The sequence below is a fragment of the Engystomops pustulosus genome, chromosome 3, assembly GCF_040894005.1.
Source record: "Engystomops pustulosus chromosome 3, aEngPut4.maternal, whole genome shotgun sequence".
Classification (NCBI taxonomy): domain Eukaryota; kingdom Metazoa; phylum Chordata; class Amphibia; order Anura; family Leptodactylidae; genus Engystomops; species Engystomops pustulosus.
The window spans coordinates 213,443,616-213,462,657 of NC_092413.1; the positions used below are offsets into that span (position 1 = coordinate 213,443,616).

The 19,042-nt window shown below is 41.6% G+C and overlaps 1 protein-coding gene across 1 annotated transcript in view; it reads left to right on the forward strand.

The window, feature by feature from the left end:
* PKHD1 (PKHD1 ciliary IPT domain containing fibrocystin/polyductin) overlaps positions 1-18,298 on the forward strand; it is a 358,183-nt gene extending 339,885 nt beyond the window's left edge. Inside the window, exons 64-65 of the mRNA XM_072143767.1 lie at positions 8,733-8,891; positions 17,427-18,298. Of these exons, the coding sequence (XP_071999868.1) occupies positions 8,733-8,891; positions 17,427-17,464 (197 nt within the window). The 3' untranslated portion in view covers positions 17,465-18,298. The remainder of the gene's footprint in view (positions 1-8,732; positions 8,892-17,426) is intronic.
* The last annotated feature ends 744 nt before the right edge of the window (positions 18,299-19,042 follow it).

Genomic DNA, 19,042 nt, shown 5'->3' on the forward strand with positions numbered 1-19,042 from the left:
GTATATGATGGAAAACTTCATCCGGAGGGTAATTGATGGGACACTTCATCCAGAGGGTACATGATGGGACACTTCATCTGGAAGGTAGATGATAGAGCTCTTCATCTGGAGGTTACATGATGGAACACTTAAGTTGGAGAGTACTTGATGGGACATTTCATGCGGAGGATACATGAGGGGACACTTCATCTGGAAGGTAGATGGTAGAGCTTTTCATCTGGAGGGTACATGATGAGCACTTCATCTGGATGGTATATGATGAGAAACTTCATCTGTAGGGTAGATGATGGAACACTTAAGAGGAGAGTACATGAGGGGACACTTCATCCAGAGTGTACATGATGGGACACTTCATCTGGAAGGTAGATAATAGAGCTATTCATCTGGAGGGTACATGATAGAGCATTTCATCTGGAGGGTACATGACGGCACACTTCATCCAGAGTGTACATGATAGGACACTATATCCAGAGGGTACATGATGGGACACTATATCCAGAGGGTACATGATGGAACACTTCATCTGGAAGGTAGATGATAGAGCTCTGCTTCTGGAGGGTACATGATGGAACACTTAAGTTGGAGAGTACTTGATGGGACATTTCATGCGGAGGATACATGAGGGGACACTTCATCTGGAAGGTAGATGGTAGAGCTTTTCATCTGGAGGGTACATGATGAGCACTTCATCTGGATGGTATATGATGAGAAACTTCATCTGTAGGGTAGATGATGGAACACTTAAGAGGAGAGTACATGAGGGGACACTTCATCCAGAGTGTACATGATGGGACACTTCATCTGGAAGGTAGATAATAGAGCTATTCATCTGGAGGGTACATGATAGAGCATTTCATCTGGAGGGTACATGACGGCACACTTCATCCAGAGTGTACATGATAGGACACTATATCCAGAGGGTACATGATGGGACACTATATCCAGAGGGTACATGATGGAACACTTCATCTGGAAGGTAGATGATAGAGCTCTGCTTCTGGAGGGTACATGATAAAGCACTTCATCTGAAGGGTATATGATGGGACACTTCATCCAGAGGGTACATGATGGGACACTTCAACTGGAAGGTAGATGATAGAGAACTTCATCTGGAGGGTACATGATGGGACACTTTAGTTGTAGGGTACATAATGGGACAGTTCATTTGGAGGGTACATGATGGGACACTTCTTCTGGAGGGTACATGATGGGACACTTCTTCTGGAGGGTACACTTAATCTGATGGAGACCCCAGCATGAGTCAATTGAACAGAAATTGGAGCCAATGTGACGTCACAGAAAGAGGAGCCATGGCAAACACCACAAGCCCCTGGTTTTATATCGGAACTTTTCATCTCACGTATATGAGAGCTTAAATAAAGAAGAAAATACTTCCAAACGTCGTCTTGAGTGCTGAGTAATTCTCTTGTTATTAAGTAAGCACCTAGCTGATACAAATATCTGACTTTCAAAGGATGCCTTGAACTTATATTCTTGGTAATGTCTTAATTTAAAAGGTGTAACATTGCGGCGTACAAAGACACATTCTTTGGAACATTGCTTCATCGCTATTTACTTATTTTTTATATGGTTTCATGAGAAACTGAAGCCCTTAACCAAATTTTTGCTTAAGATTTGTGTCAAAAGATCCTCCAAAGGCTAACTGAAGAGTGGGAAGGAAAGCCAAGAATACATGCACTCACTGTAGAAGTCCTCTGCCATGCATGGATCAAGCAGGGGCTGGGCCCACCTTGCTCAGGTGCCTACCAGTGGGTTCACCTATTGGCCAGTCTGGGCTTTTTGACTTAAGGTTACCATGGACATTAGCATCTATTTGGCTATCTTCCACCAGATACTTCAGGGCCAGGAATTCCAGCTCCTAGTCTAAGTTGATTTCTCCGACGCTTATAGATCTCCATTGTAATTTGTTCCTGCGTGGGCAAAGAGATGTGACAGCCGTTTAGCCTTCTGGGCTGATAGCCGTTGCGATGTGACTTTGTATTTTTGGCAGAAATTGATTTCTTTCCAATCAATATGTGGAGAATTCTTACCTGCATTGTATATTGTCAATCAGGGGTGTCGCTTAAAGCATGAAAGATCTTGAAAATTCCGCATCTAGATCACAAAGTTGTCATGTGTCATACATGTTGTTCTTGTGGAGTAGAAAGGGTAGAAAGACCATTGGACTTCCTCATAAAGGAGCCTGAGTGGTTCAAATGCCTACACTCCCCTAAGATGGGCCATGGTTGGCAGTGACTGAATGAGTCTAGATGGTATGTAGGTAATCATATGGACATAAGTATATATACTCAGGGATGTGATTGTGTTATTTGCTGAATCAACCACTAGAGAGATCCAAACAAGAAGCTTCTTGCTCTAGTAAATGTTGTGGCATCGTCCTCTGTCCAGAAGACATTTATTTCTGTTTGTGTGAACTGTGTGTGAACTGTGGTTTAGCCTTTTTATTTTTTCAGCCACACCCGGCTCCCTGTAGCTTAGCCCTGTCCAGCAAAGGGTGTAATGGACCACTTATGCACTCCGCTGCTGGAGGCATGTCCAGGAAGTCCTTTATATACCTGCCCAGTCCCATCAGACCCTGCTGGTTATAGCCTTATATCTCAGCTCTGTATCTTGCTTGTTTCTGATATTCTAATATTTATTCTGCTTAATTAATGTTGTCTTTTGTACCTTCGACTATTCCTCTTGGACTCCGATTCTGTACTGTACCTGCTATCTTGTTGTGACCTGGCCCGCTCATGATTCTTGTGTGTTGGTCTTGTTTAGTGTCTGCACTGTGGCTTAAGGAGGGACCGTCTCTGTGGTTGTCCCATATTGATTTAGGATACGAGAGGCAAGTAGGTAGATGACAGCTTTGCGGGGCTGAGCTTAGGGCTCACTCTCCTCCTTGTGCCCCTTGCCACCCTCCTTACACCTATCTATCACCCATTTTTTATACCCAATTTAAAACTCCAATGCTTAACGAGATAGAGGGAAAGCAGCAATTTATTTTGTGTTATGCCTCGGGCTTTGTGCCCTTATTTGTGACAGTGGGGCACATTTACTTACCCGGTCCTGTCGCGATCCCACGGTGCGTTGTCCGCCGAGGATTCGGGTCTGGCGTGGTTCACTAACATCGTGCATTCAAGTTCCCGCATGTGTCGGAGGTCCGTCGGAGTTCACCTGCTTCTTCCTGGTGCATGTGAGTGCTTGATCTTGTGACACAAATCCTTTTTTAAATTCTGTGGTTTGTCCAAATCCGACGGGTTGTCCGACAACCTGCCCCCCCCCCCCCAATTTCTTTGGCGTGCAAGCTGGCACTGATGCACCAAAATCCGATCGCGTGGATCAAAATCCTGGGGCAATTCAGCGCAAAATGGATATATTTGGGAAACCCAACGAAAGTGCGCCGTTTGGACCCTTAGTAATGGAGCCCCAATGTGTCTTTAGTGATCCCCAAAAAATATAATACCAGTTAGTGCCCCTACAAATTGTGGCCTTTGCACCCTCAATCATAAGTCCCCTAAACAATGAGAAGCTCTGTTAAGTGCCTATGGAACTACGGAATAATACTTCCCTATCCCCGTTTTCCAACTTGCCTGAAGGGTTTTTCCAAGCTTCTTGTGTTCATCTACGTAGCTATAATAGATGCAAAGACGTCAATGGACCTGCAGATAGAAAAGTGGAGCTGGCTCATTAGCATTATTTTAAACTTTGATTTTAGGAGGCCATGGATAACACATATAAGAAGATTACCACAGTCACTGTGCCTGGATCTATGAGTAATGTCCCTGGTTTATCATGACGGATTTGTTAGTAGATTTCCTTTAAGAGAGGCCCCTGGGGCAGAAGGGCCGATGAATGCACTGTATTCTCCCTATGGTTAGAATGACCCACAGGAAATGCAAACAAATTTTTTCGAGCCCCTTAATTTTCTTAAATGGCCGATCCCAGTAGTGATGGGACAAATGGAGGACCAAATATTAGAGGATTTTTCCATGCAGAACCACTGACTATGTCAGCCCTAATAAAATGTTTTCATTATTCATCGTTTATAAGGTATCCGCTACACACATATTTTATTAATACGCCTTGTAAAGAACACACCATCCTCCAGATGCCGCCGATAATTACATTTATTCCCCTGTCTAAATGGAGAACACATGTCAGAAGGAACATAGGTTTTGTTTAGGATTGCTGTGTATTGTTTGGCTCCTCATGAGTCTTTCAAAACAATGTACCTCGCGAAGGGGGCTTCATTCAATAACTCAAGGGGGTGTGAAATCGCTGGAACTGACAATTATACCGAATCCTTGGGGAGGCTCCGAAAAACACTACTGGGCATATTGCGAGTTTCCATTGCCTGCCATTCAAAATAAAAAGGTGGATGTGTTCCCCGAGCATGGAGAATTATCGTGAAATTCTCTATTTAACATGTATTACTGAAGAGACGAAAACAGAAAACATTCATGAATGCAACTATTAGGAAGAGAGCCAAAATGTATGATGTTTACATAAATAAAAGGTGGGTTGGAGGCTCGGAAATAATGGAAACCCATGATCATCATATCTCGGAAAAGAAAAAACCCTTTAATGTGCAAATTGGTTGGAAAGAGGGGAGTATTTTAATGGGTTTTTGATGGGGGTGGTCATCCAACTACAACTCTTTAAACTGGAAGGGTAGTGGTGGCTACAGTGAGCCAGGGTGGACGCAAAGCAATGGAAGGATCGGTCTTCTTCCACTTCCGTTCGATGTTTATTTGTGAATATGTAAATCAGGCTAAAATGCACAAGAGGACCAAGTCAGATTTTGGCTACAGACAACACCGGTACAGGCTTAAGATGTCAATTACAGCTGAAGGTGTGGTGTGTTGGGTAAAAATTTCAGAGTAACAACACAGAATTAGGCTATATTCACACGAACGTATGGGGGATGTATATATGGCGTACATATATATGGCGTATATATACGTCCCCAATACACTTCAATGGCCTGTGGCGCCGTAAGGGAGTAGTACGGTGCCGTGCACTGTGTATTTCTATGTAGAGGGGCAGGGTGAGTAGCGCTCTCCCCCTCCTCCTCTCCCCGGTGCCGATGTATGCCTGCCATACTATGGTACAGTGGGCATACATCGTGTGCATGTAGCCTTAGGCTACATTCACACACATGTATGGGGGACGTATATACGGCCGACGTATGTACGGCTGATATACGTCCCCCATACACTTCTATGGGCTCACGGTATGGTACGCATGGCAGCACACGTGCGGCACCGTACCGCCCCGTAGCCCGGGAAAAGATAGGACATGTATCTTCCTATGGAGAGGGGCGGGGGTGAGCAGCGCTCATCCCCTGCTCCTCTCCGCAGCGCCGATGTATGCCTGCCGTAATACGGTACGACGGGCATACATCGTGTGCATGTAGCCTTGGTCTGTAGGCAAGTTTCAGGTGCACCTGCTGGCTGATTTGCATATTCATAATAAGACTGAGCTCACTTCATTACCACTGCAAGTATATGTTCATGTTCTTATTGAAGGCCCCTATTTGCCCCTTTTATGGGTTTTGGAGGCACTTTTCGAGCTACAATATGGACTCCAGGGTGATGAACTCTATCTTAGTGGTATAAAGCTGAGCTAAATCTAGAATGTAAGTCTCTGTTTACTAATCATTATCCTAGTGTCTTGGGCCCAAAAGGCACCAAATTCCCTCTGTCATACCAGGTACCCTTCCAATGGCAGATCTAAAAGCGACTCCCATTGATATTCTCTGGGACATCCTCAAAAGACATCCTCAAAGTGCTGATTAGCTTGGGTTCTATTAATCAGACCTCTCTGAAATTATAATCGATGAGTATCCGAAACGTAGGCCATCAATATTATAGTTCAGGAAAACTCCTTGCTAAAGACCTTGGCCAATAACGTTGGTAAAGTGATCCACCCTACTGTTGGGATTCGGGGCCACCTTGACCCTCCATTATAGTAAGATATAGCACAGGTAGTTCTGTGTGTACATAGATCCCAAAGTAACCCCTTCTATATTTACACACAGGATCCTACAACCTACTCAGTGACCAGTGGGGCTGGTTGCCAAAACCTCCCAAAATCCACCCAACCACAATGCCAACTCCCACCGATGGGATGCAGTAACAAATGGATCAGACAAAAATACCCAACTAGGGCAAGATATTGTGACTGGTGGATGTGGATGTATCCTTGTTCCACTAGGAGGTAGATACCCTGAGACATGTGTTTTGTGCCCCCCCCCAATTCCCCGTATAATATTATCACTAGTTTATATTCTATAAATCTCAGCATCTTATTGTTTTGTTCGAAGGTCCTTGAAAACAATTTTCTTTAGAGAATTACAAAATTCTTTTTTTTTTTGTGCTGTTTTTGCTTTTTTTTCCCCTACTTCACAATGTCGGGTAATTACAGATATTTTTGTCTTGGGAGACAGTTGTTGATGGTTCTAAGTCATTTCAATATTTGTAATCCAGCAGCAGCTTGTGCTTGAGGCTCCTGTCTTTATTCCTTTGGTAGATCAGAAAATATATCTGCTTTATTTGTATGTATCCCGAGGTTGAGATTCAGATCCAACGATACAATATTTCATGCTCAAAGACAATGCAGTATAAACATGATCCATGTTGTTTCTTGAAAAGAAAAAGTTTGAACCAGAAAATGTTTCATTTGTCCGGGGAAACTTTTTACTGTGGTGATTCAATGTACAACCAGCTCCTAATTACTCCACGGGGCATTGGGTGTGCATATCACTGCATCTGACTACAAAATGTTTGTAGTCAGGATCATTGACCAGTTATAGATTTAACTATTTATCCACATTAGAGAAACGAAAGCTGTTGGCTGTACAAGTGTTCATGATATTCAGGAAAGCACCACAGCCCCTTTAATTCTTGATATTGGTACAATTATGCCTATCAATATTGCACCAACTAGTTCTGCAGTTAAGTTCCTCTGATTGGGAACTGGGTGTGATGTTTCATGTTTCATGTGATTGGTCAGCATCCTATCAAAGCAGAGTATCCTCAGTCCTCAGTTGTGATTTTGCTATAATTCTGACCTTTTGCCTGAACCTTGACTACTCTTCTTATAATTTTGTACCTCGCTGTCATATTGGTTCTCGACCCAGTTGTTTGACTATGCCTTGTTATCTGTCATGTGTCTGTCTATATTTCTATAGCTTTTATCTAGGGTAGGGGCTGCTGCCTAGTGGACACCTGCCATTTATTGCAGGGCCGGCAAGGAGCCAGGGACAGAGATTGTGGGAAACTCAGGGCTTACATTTAATTTTTTGGACAAATATGATTGTTCTTTTGTTTTTAGAGATGTTTCCACTCTTGTTTTACCCTTAATATTTGGGACAGTCTCTTTCTCAAATTTACATGTGTTATTTCCATTCCTATTTTGGGCACTCAGAAGAACATGTGATTGACTTGTCTGCCATAGTTTTTTTAATTATTTTTTTTTAATGATCATCTTTTAGGAAACATAGATATATAATATGGGAACTGTAAATGGTAATGTCGGCACAGTTTTCCAGGTCTTCACCTTGGGGAACACATTGAGGCAAATTTACTTACCCGGTCCATTCGCGATCCAGCAACGCGTTCTCAGTCGAGGATTCGGGTCTTCCGGCGATTCACTAAGGTAGTGCGCCTGATGTCCACCAGATGTCGCTGCTGCGCTGAAGTCCACTGGAGATCGCTGGAGTTCACCGTCCTATCTTGGGTGGAGGTAAGTGCAGATAAAATTTTTTTTTTTTTAAATTCTGCAGTCTTTCCGAATCCGTCGGGTTTTCCGTTGGCCATGCCCCCGATTTCCGTCGCGTGCATGCCGGCGCCGATGCACGACAATCCGATCGAGTGTGCCAAAAACCCAGGGCAATTCGGCGCAAATCGGTAATTTTTGGGAAGCCCAACGAAAAATAGCGATTCCGGCCCTTAGTAAATGACCCCCATTGTATCAGAACTTGGTAAATAATATCATCAATGAGTGTTCGACTCAGTACATTCCAGAGCTGGTGAGACTTTATGAGCCACTGTCTCATCATCACAGGCTGTGGGAGAGAGGGACTGCTTACTCAACAGAGAAATAGTATCTGACCATGATCCATTGAAGAATAATTTCTTACAATCTTACCATGTCCATTGACTAGTGGGACATTACAAGTAAACCTCCTGCACATTGGGGTGGAAATGTGGAGCCTCTTTACTCATTAAAATTACATTTTCCTTAACCTTTGCCATAGAGGAGGCCTCTTCTACAGGCCAGAATGAAGACTAAAGTTTCCAACCATAACCACCTGTGTGGTATAATATCTCAACACCTTTGTAGGGATTACATCCCTCCATGACTGCAGCTACCCATTATATTGACTGCCATAAAGCATTTTTTGGTAGCCACAAAAAAAAAAAAAATTATACCCTCTTCGACAATGGTACGGCCTTGAAATTGTAAAATGGAAAGAAAAATCCGGTTTTACAGTTAGGATACCCCCACGAGGGAGACGTTTTTAATGAAGATGACATATTTGAGTTGCTACAGTGTGGTAAACATACTTTAACACCAGATATATGGATTATAGAAAAAAACTGCATAAAATATGATAGATATGTTATTATGCATTTGCGTGACCATTGTTGTAGAACCTTCGATGAACTTTCATAGCAGTGATCCCAACTACTTGCTCTCAATGGCCTCTCTTTTCCGTTTAGGAGTGACCCTATCGGTACAATCCAAGGAGTTCCAAGTCTCTAACCCGATGAATCATGACAAAGAAAATATTTTCATGTTGGTCGTCCTCAGTTCTGCTGCTTCGGCTATTGTTTTATTCCTTTTTGTTTGTTTTTTCTTCAAAAGGAAGAAGATTGACAGTGAGTATGAAAACTTTTTTTATTTGAACAAGTTTAATTTCATTTGTTTGACTCATGAAGGGGTTTGTAGATTTTAAAACTTACCATATATACTCGAGTATAGGCCTAGTTTTTCAGCACAAAAAATTGTGCTGAAACCCCAAACTCGGCTTATACTCGAGTATAAAAGAAAATCAAAACTCGCCTTTCTGGCTTCCCCGCTTATGGCTATATACTGGGGCAGGGGGCTGGCTATATACTGGGGGATATGGGCTGGCAGGCTATATACTGGGGGGCAGGTGCTGGCTATATACTATGGGGCAGGTGCTGGCTATATACTGGGGGATATGGGCTGGCAGGCTATATACTGGGGGGCAGGTGCTGGCTATATACTATGGGGCAGGGTCCGGCAGGCTATATACTGGGGAGGCTGTGACCAATACATTTCCCACCCTCAGCTTATACTCGAGTCAATAGGTTTTCCCAGATTTTTGTGGTAAAATTAGGGGCCTTGGCTTATACTTGGGTCGGCTTATACTCAAGTATATACAGTAGTTTAAAGGGAATTGTGGGAAACCTCCTGGGGGCCATGGTAGGGGTAACCCAGTAAAAGGACTTACTTCGCTCTGACTTCCAGTTCCAGTGTTATGGTCTCCCGTGCTTTCACACTACTGGCTGGACTGGAAGTACCTGGGTCATGATTTCCTCTATGCCAGGTGTATGAATGGGAGACGTTGGCGCTGGGCAAGAGCAGAATAGTTGCACCTTATTTTTCCTGGAAAATCCCTGTACCCTCCATATTACTTGGATCATGTTTTCTAATAATTAAAGGGGATGTGCCACAAATGCACGTACTTACTTACAATTCCTCTAGTAAAGATAAACATTTCTCTGTCCTGACAGAGAAACAGCCGTAGATCTTACACTACAGAGATGGAGAGGGCATTACTATTAGTTATTAGCTCTGTTGAGCATCCAGATATAGCACTGCCGTATTTCTGTTACACCAATTAAAAAGGGGGTACATGCAAGGAGTTATGGGGCTTGTAGCAGGAGCATACGTAGCAGAGGTGGGGCCCCATAGCAGACTCCTTCCCCTTAAAAAAATATACATATTTGTACACACATGCTTATTCATTCGCTCACATGTATATACTTATATACACATACAAACAGTTTTACAATCATAAACACACATTTATACACTCATATATACACACATATACACCATATACATATATGTATGAAGTATTGACACATTATATACACAAAGACAGCATAAACACATTCACATACACACCATATATATATGCATATGTGCACATACATGCAGAACCATATACATACATACAGTATATACACACAACTTACACCATATACATACAGTATATACATATACCTTACACCATATACATACAGTATATACACATACCTTACAACATATACATACAGTATATACACATACCTTACAACATACACATACAGTATATACACATACCTTACAACATACACATACAGTATATACACACAACTAACGCCATATATATACAGTATATACACACAACTTACAACTTACAGAGTAGAGATGAGAGAGCCCTAGTCCTGTAGTCCCCTCCTCTGGCTTTTCTTATCTGGGCTGCTGGCTCAGCCATGTATCATGGAAGACGTGCACTGCTAATATATATACACTCACCGGCCACTTTATTAGGTACACCTGTCCAACTGCTCGTTAACACTTAATTTCTAATCAGCCAATCACATGGCGGCAACTCAGTGCATTTAGGCATGTAGACATGGTCAAGACAATCTCCTGCAGTTCAAACCGAGCATCAGTATGGGGAAGAAAGGTGATTTGAGGCCTTTGAACGTGGCATGGTTGTTGGTGCCAGAAGGGCTGGTCTGAGTATTTCAGAAACTGCTGATCTACTGGGATTTTCACACACAACCATCTCTAGGGTTTACAGAGAATGGTCCGTAAAAGAAAAAACATCCAGAGAGCGGCAGTTCTGTGGGCGGAAATGCCTTGTTGATGCCAGATGTCAGAGGAGAATGGGCAGACTGGTTCGAGCTGATAGAAAGGCAACAGTGACTCAAATCGCCACCCGTTACAACCAAGGTTGGCAGAAGAGCATCTCTGAACGCACAGTACGTCCAACTTTGAAGCAGATGGGCTACAGCAGCAGAAGACCACACCGGGTGCCACTCCTTTCAGCTAAGAACAGGAAACTGAGGCTACAATTTGCACAAGCTCATCGAAATTGGACAGTAGAAGATTGGAAAAATGTTGCCTGGTCTGATGAGTCTCGATTTCTGCTGCGACATTCGGATGGTAGGGCCAGAATTTGGCGTCAACAACATGAAAGCATGGATCCATCCTGCCTTGTATCACCGGTTCAGGCTGGTGGTGGTGGTGTCATGGTGTGGGGAATATTTTCTTGGCACTCTTTGGGCCCCTTGGTACCAATTGAGCATCGTTGCAACGCCACAGCCTACCTGAGTATTGTTGCTGACCATGTCCATCCCTTTATGACCACAATGTACCCAACATCTGATGGCTACTTTCAGCAGGATAATGCGCCATGTCATAAAGCTGGAATCATCTCAGACTGGTTTCTTGAACATGACAATGAGGTCACTGGACTCAAATGGCCTCCACAGTCACCAGATCTCAATCCAATAGAGCATCTTTGGGATGTGGTGGAACGGGAGGTTCGCATCATGGATGTGCAGCCGACAAATCTGCGGCAACTGTGTGATGCCATCATGTCAATATGGACCAAAATCTCTGAGGAATGCTTCCAGCACCTTGTTGTATCTATGCCACGAAGAATTGAGGCAGTTCTGAAGGCAAAAGGGGGTCCAATCCGTTACTAGCATGGTGTACCTAATAAAGTGGCCGGTGAGTGTATATATCATTCTGTACAGTGTTACATGTATATAATGGTGCCCCATCCCACATTCTTTAGTGTGGCAGGCCGGTTGTCCGGGCCCCCTTACACTGTGGGCCCCTTAGCAAATGCTATGGCAGCTTCCTCTGCTGTTACGCCCCTTGCTTGTAGGAAACTGTCCTCCGGTGTGGAAACCACTTTTTCTACTAAAGTGAGGGCATGAATAAATCTAAGAAAAATAGTATGTATACAAAATAAGAGTCACTGCTGACCATTCCTATCAACATTATTAACATTTTGGAGACCATTGTGGCACAAACTCTATAAAGAAGGTAAAACAGGCCCTAAAACTATATCATGTGTGAAACAGTTTGATCCTTTAACTTTGTGACATATATCAAGTTATGAAGCTTTTTTATTCCAAGCTTTTTCCATCAAGTCAAAAACTAATTTAGCTGATCAGAACAATTTATATTAAAATGTATTTTTTAATCCTTTCCCAAATATAATTTATAGTAAACCCGTGGATTACTCACATGGATACTTTTTCATTATGAAACTTGATATACTCCGTCTACTTATGCCCATTTCTTCCAAAGTATAGACCAGGGGTGTTTTATAAACTTTTTTTTGCGATTATTCTCAAAAATTAAAAATATAATCCCTAAACGTTTAAATGTTATCCTTACGTATGCGTCACAAGTGATTGGAAATCTAAAAATGTTCAGCACAATTAGTTCAGATAGAAATTGGTGAAACATATCAGTTTTTAGAATTAAAGACTTTTTCAGCTTCAGATAAATGTTTAGAAATGTTGTTTTGAAGAGGGAGAGACCAGGTGGACTTTTTTAAGTTTTTCGTTTTAGAGTTCACATTTCGGATAGATGTTCGTTCATAAGATGCCTGTAAACTAAGTTACAAATACATATTAATGAAAAAATAATATTAATTATTATTATTATTGGTAAAATAGTCTATACTTTAAATTTACAAAAACTTTAAAATAACATGTACTTAATATATTGGGGTTCGGGAAGTAAAAGTGCCCCTTACAGCGAATTTGCCAATTCAGGCCGCCTTGCAGGAGTGTGGAGACTTATAGCCATTGATGCTCTACTACAGGATTCTGGGAAATGGGCACAAATGTTTTCCAGGAAGGACAAAGAAAACAATGCCTTGTAAGGCAGCCCCCTAAACATCAAGCATGACTTTCAGGAAGCCTAATGACATGATGTGGGATTAAAGCCAAACCAGTATACGGGGAGTCCCGTACTTAAGAACAACCGACTTACAGACGACCCCTAGTTACAAACGGACCCATGGATATTGGTAATTTACTGTACGTTAGCCTTAGGCTACAATGATCAGCTATAATAGTTATCAAAGAGGCAAGCTTTATTGTTCATCCTGGTTTTTATGAAAACCCAACATTTTTAATATCCAATTGTCACAGAGACCAAAAAATATATAAAATATACAGTTCCGACTTTCAACTTAAGAACAAACATAGAAATTCAACTTAAGAACAAAGCTACAGAACCTTTCTTGTATGTTACGCGGGGACTGTCTGTATCTATTCCAGAAGGAACATATTCCCAACTGTAGACAGCACTGTTCCAACTTGGTTGCATCTCTTCAGCACAGCATAGGGAACTTCTTCAGATCTCCTCTAGCTCTTGGTTCCAGCACTGTAGCAGTCTATAGTTCACTAGCCTCAGTTCACTTTGCCAGTATGTCGAAACAGGCCCCAGTTGCAAGTAAGTTTCTCTAAAGTCATCTCCTAATTGGGTTCTTCTGGGAATTTGAGGCTTATTCAGAGCTTAGATCCATCAGAGGTTCTTTTTGTATTCTGGTGGGTCAGATGATCCAGATCTAGTACATTGACCTCTCTTCTATGAGAACCCCCTATGTGACAGTACATATATTACTGGCAATCTTCTTTGGTAATACCAACCCCCTCAAAGGCCATGTTTCAATAAAGTTTTCAATCTTTACATTGGAGATACCTCGATGAGCCATCCCCAGAAGTATGTAGGAGGAAACATAACACCTGTCATGGACACACCTCTAGTTCAGGGGAATGTATGCCTCTTTTCAAGCCCATTAATCCACTGACCTAGTGAACCAAATGCCTTTACGACGCTTGGGTCTGGAGGCACTTCCGACGGTTACTCTAATGGTTTTCACGCATGTTGTTTAGTCTTGTTTCCGAATTAGTTACTAGGCAAATAGAGATCCAAGTAAAGTTTCTTCTTCTTTTTTCAATTAGAATTTATCAGAAAGACATAAAGAAAGGAAATGCTACGATTTATATGTTTTGATACTTACCATGCCACTCCTAAGATAGAATTCAGCTGTGTGTGCCCGGGGATACATATCTGCTATAAATTCATTTTTATCTAATTTGTCTGAGATCTAAGCTTCCTGTAGAGGTCTGTGATCAAAGAAACTGATTCTGTCTGATGTTGGCTCTGACACATAATGTGTGCTGACTTAGTTCTGTCTATAAACTCGCAGTGGGAGGCTGGGACTGTCCCCTGACACCTGTGTATAGTGAACTTTCATTATGCAGATTGGTACAGATCCCATTGGTCATACAATGTCGTAATTAAGCTGGAGCCGGCTTGTTGTAGTAATGTCCATTGTTGATGTTTTGTGGAATGTGATTTGGGCCAATGCCCATATCAGCAATTCCAGTGATGTAGTACTGTGGGGGAAGACTGGCACTAGGTAGAAAAAGGACAAACTTCCTACAAGACTATGGATTATTCAAGCTATAAATCGTCCAAGTTGAAAATTGTCTCGTCAATGGATTGTCCGTGGTAAAAATTGTCAAGACTATGAATTTTCACTCCAAATTACGAATTGCCCAAACCATGAATTCTCAAGACAATGGAATGTCTTAGTTATGAGTTGTCCCAGCCATTGATTGTCCTGAGTATGAACTACTTAGTTGATGGATTGTCCAGGCTAAGGATTGTCCAAGATTTGACCTATTCAGATGATGAATTTTCCATATTCTGGATCATCATTGTTATGGTTTGTATAGTTGTATAGACTATGGACTTTTCCAATGTATGAATTGTGTCTTCTTTGGATTGTCAAGGGTATTACTTGTTCATGCTATGGAGTGTATGAGTTGGCCAAGCTATGAATTGTTTAGACTATGGATTTTCATGGGAATGGCTTGTTCATTGTGTGTTTTGACCATGCTATGATTTGCCCAGTGTATGAATTATTTGTGCTTTGCATTTCCTAGGGCTATGTTCCGGATATGAATTTCTGTATTGCCCATTACATAATGTAGGAAATTTATTTACCTGGTCCTGCCGCGATCCCCTATTCGGACGGTTCGTCAAAGATGAATTCCGGCGCGATTCACGTAGCTCGTGCGCCCGAGTTCCTGCATCCGTCGCTTCCCCGCCGAGGTCCGCTGGAGTTCACCTTCTTCTTTCCGGTGCTTGTAAGTGCAACACAATTCTAAATGTTAAATCCTGCACGTTGTCCGAATCCATTGTTGTCTAACGGCCCGCCCCCCGATTTGTGTCGTGTACAAGCCGGCACCGATGCGCCAAAATCCGATCGTGTGCACCAAAATCCCTTGTTAAATGCGGCGCAAAACTGAAATCGTCGGAAATCCAACAAAAATGCGCTCCGCGGACCCTTAGTAAATGAGTCCCAGTATGTCCGAATTATGAAGTGTAAAGACTATGGATGGTCCAATATATGTATTATCCAAGCAGATAAATTGTCCAGATTATGGATTGTCCCAATTATGAATTCTTCAGGTTACGACTTGTTCACATGTTGAATAGATCCAGCTATGAATTGTCCAGACCAAAGCATCAACGAGACATATATGAAGAAATGATGACAAACTGGGTCACACTGAGATTTGGCCATGGGCTATACCAGAGAGTAAAAATGTAAAAGATTTAACATTCTTCAACCAATAGGAATGGGTTTTCCCTCAGGCAACCTTCAGGTTTTCAGCTCCTGGAGTAGTCTCTGTTAGCAATTGCTGATGCTTGACATGATCAAGAACACAAGTCATATTGAAAAAAATTATTTCACACACCTATGCAGTCACATAATCAAAAATATCAGTCTTGCTCCGTTACTGAGCAGAAGCATGGGGGACGTGGGAATTCAGTGATGTCAAAGGTGATTCAAATACACCAGTTCCTTGATATATATAAACCTGGAGCCATCACATTAGTGCATAGAGACTCCTGAGAAGATCAGTGACTAGGAGGAAGACACTGGACAACTAGAAAGGTCACTGATTAATCAGTGTGAATAATCAGGCCATGGAATAACCCAATCTGTATTTATCCTTCTTTGTGGATGTAACAATATAAATGTGAACTTGTTGGGTTATCTTTGACCTAATATTGTCGGAGGCTCCGACCTTCTGGAGGCTCTTGTCTTCTAGTGGACCTTCCCATCCTTGGCTATATTAGTCATTAATGGACACTACTTTATCATGACAAAAGTATACACATTATATAGCTGTAAAAAATGTAGTAGTGTTATATTCTTGTGGTTCAACAGGATAAAGGCAAAAAATCGGACAGATAGGCGCCAACAAGTAGAGAAATGCATGAATTTAATTATTTCTTGAACATTCTTTGTTCAAGAAATTAAAAAAATGCATGCCTTTATCTACCCGTTGGGGCCTATCTGTCCAGTTTTTTTGCCTCTACCCTGATGTACACATACTGGACAAAGTGTTCCGAGATTTAGGACATTTTAGCCTAAATAAGGTAACCCCCACCCTTTGGGTATCGAGACACTAGCGGGCTAATATCATACTGATTTACTACTCTATGGATTTACTCCTTTTTCATATATATTGTATTAATATTCCAGAGGTTGGAACAAATAGTTTGACCCATAGCTGTTGTTATGTTGTTATGGCCAATTGTTGCCTTTAGAATAGTCCACAATTTGACCCCAATTGTCAAGAACCTACTCCGATCAAGGCAACTGGGAGCCCCTGTTAGAAATACTTTAAGCCTTTTTATTTTCCACATAACAATACTTTGTAATTGTCCTTATAAAATAAGATTGTTCGCTTGGTTTTGGGCTGTTGGTCTTGTCTAACTATAAAGACATTTCTGACTGTCCAGGGTTTTGGCCATGGCCATGTATGAGAGTGCATTCACTTAACTAGACCTTTAGTTAAAATTGACACAATGGGGCCCATTTACTAAGGGTCCGAACTCCGCACTTCCGTCGGGTTTCCCGAATATTTCTCTTATGCGCTGAATTGCCTCGGGTATTTGATGCACGCGATCGGATTGTGGCGCATTGGTGCTGGATTGCATGCAACAGAAATTGGGGGGCGTGGCCACCAGTCAACCCAACGCATTTGGACAAACCACAGAATTTAAAAAAGGAAATGTGTCACAAGATCAAGCACTCACAAGCACCAGGAAGAAGATGGTGAACTCCGTCGGACCTCGGCACAGAAGCGACACATGCAGGAACTCGGACACACGATCTTAGTGAATCGGTGAGTAAATCGTGTAAGTAAATCTGCCCCAATAACTGCATTTTTGGGTATGAGTGATAACTTGAGTCTCTAAGCTCACCAAGGTGGGTGCTTATATTAGCAAGAGACAAGAATAGAAGAATATTTTACGTTTTTCTCTCTTTTACACAGAACTAAAAGAAAAACCTGGAAAGAAGCTAAAAAGATGAAATATATCCCAGTGCAGAGGTACAGAATCAAATGAATGGTGTAGATTTTTGGGAACCTAAATATTTGGTGAATCGTGACTACAAAATGGACAATGTGATATCTAGGTTCAGTTGGATGGAGGGCTATCGGTTCCTATGGCCATGACCTCTTTTTGAATGTTCTCTCTTTGTGTTACTGCACTGTGGCCAAACTCAAGGACTTCTCCAGATATCATCTCCAACTTTTAATTTTTTTAATTTTTACCTGGATGAGAAACCTGTAAGAGTTGTACATAAACTTTGAACATATTTACATTTCTAGAGGATGACCACAGTCATGTTCAAACCTCTATTAATTCATCTTTCTATTCATTAGTTAGGTATTCATAGCTTAGAATATTTTGATATAACTTTTCAGTCTGTCTTAAGTCAATTTAATTGAAGAGCCCTTGGATATCTAGGATCATAATATGTCCAAATGTCAAGATTTAAGACTTTTATTGTCTCTGCTACTCAACCTTCGAAAACCAATGTCCAAGAACTTGCAAGGAAAGCGGGAGCCCCGGTGAGAAATACTTGGGTCCTTTAAATCTTCTATATAACAATACTGTGTCCCTATAGAGAATAAATCTTTGCTTGGTTCTTGGGGTTGCCTTCCTAGAAGGACATTTTTTTGTCCTATTAAACTGAAGTGTTGAACAAACAGATTTTTTTTCCAATTAAAAATTTAAATTAAAAGTTTAGAGTTCAGTAATTTATTGAATGCAAACCATTGGTACTATTTTCTCGGAGGGTTTCGAAACTTATAACCATGTTGAGGCTAGAGGTCATGTAGGTATCATATTTGTGCCTACTGATTTGATACCTACATGATATCTGCCAATAGCGGTCCTATACCGACCTGCAATATATGTGTCCAAGGTTACACTCCCTCCTATATTGGCTGATCATACAGTTATCTTTCTTTTCATGGGTATCCAGAAAATGAGGAAAAATAAGCGGCACTCACCATTTGCTGTGTAGTATCTTTTATTTCAGGTGCACAGTACGTGGGGGAGCGGGACCTGGCAACGAGTCGTTTCGCGCCTACTGGCGCATCATCAAGCCAATGACTTTTCATGGGTTTTCTTTATGAAAACTATGGGCATTTCTGGTCTGTTTTTGAATATTCCTTTTTTTTCGGGTAATTTCTTCATTGGGTACATTTTTTTGTAACTTGGGTGACAACTGACAACTACTCCACGCCTCAGTATCCTCTTTGGTCAATTAGAATATTATCACAATTAAAGATAAAAAAAAGATAAAGGGGAGTAAAGAATTAGCCATAAAAAGGGCTATCCTTACATACACTAGAGGCACCTACCACCGGATCTACCTTAATAGGTGGATCCGGGGTGGTAGGTTTCCTTTAAGAAAATCTAATGGAAACAAATTACAGTATCAAAAATCAGTCAAAATGTCAAAAACCTGATCAGGTATCGGGAGAACAAAACATGGACTGATTTCCAATCAGTTTTAAAGAAGGACACGGTCTTATGTGAGGACTCTATTACGAGAGACGGTAATAAATGTTTCTCCTTGGAGGGTCACTATCTCGCC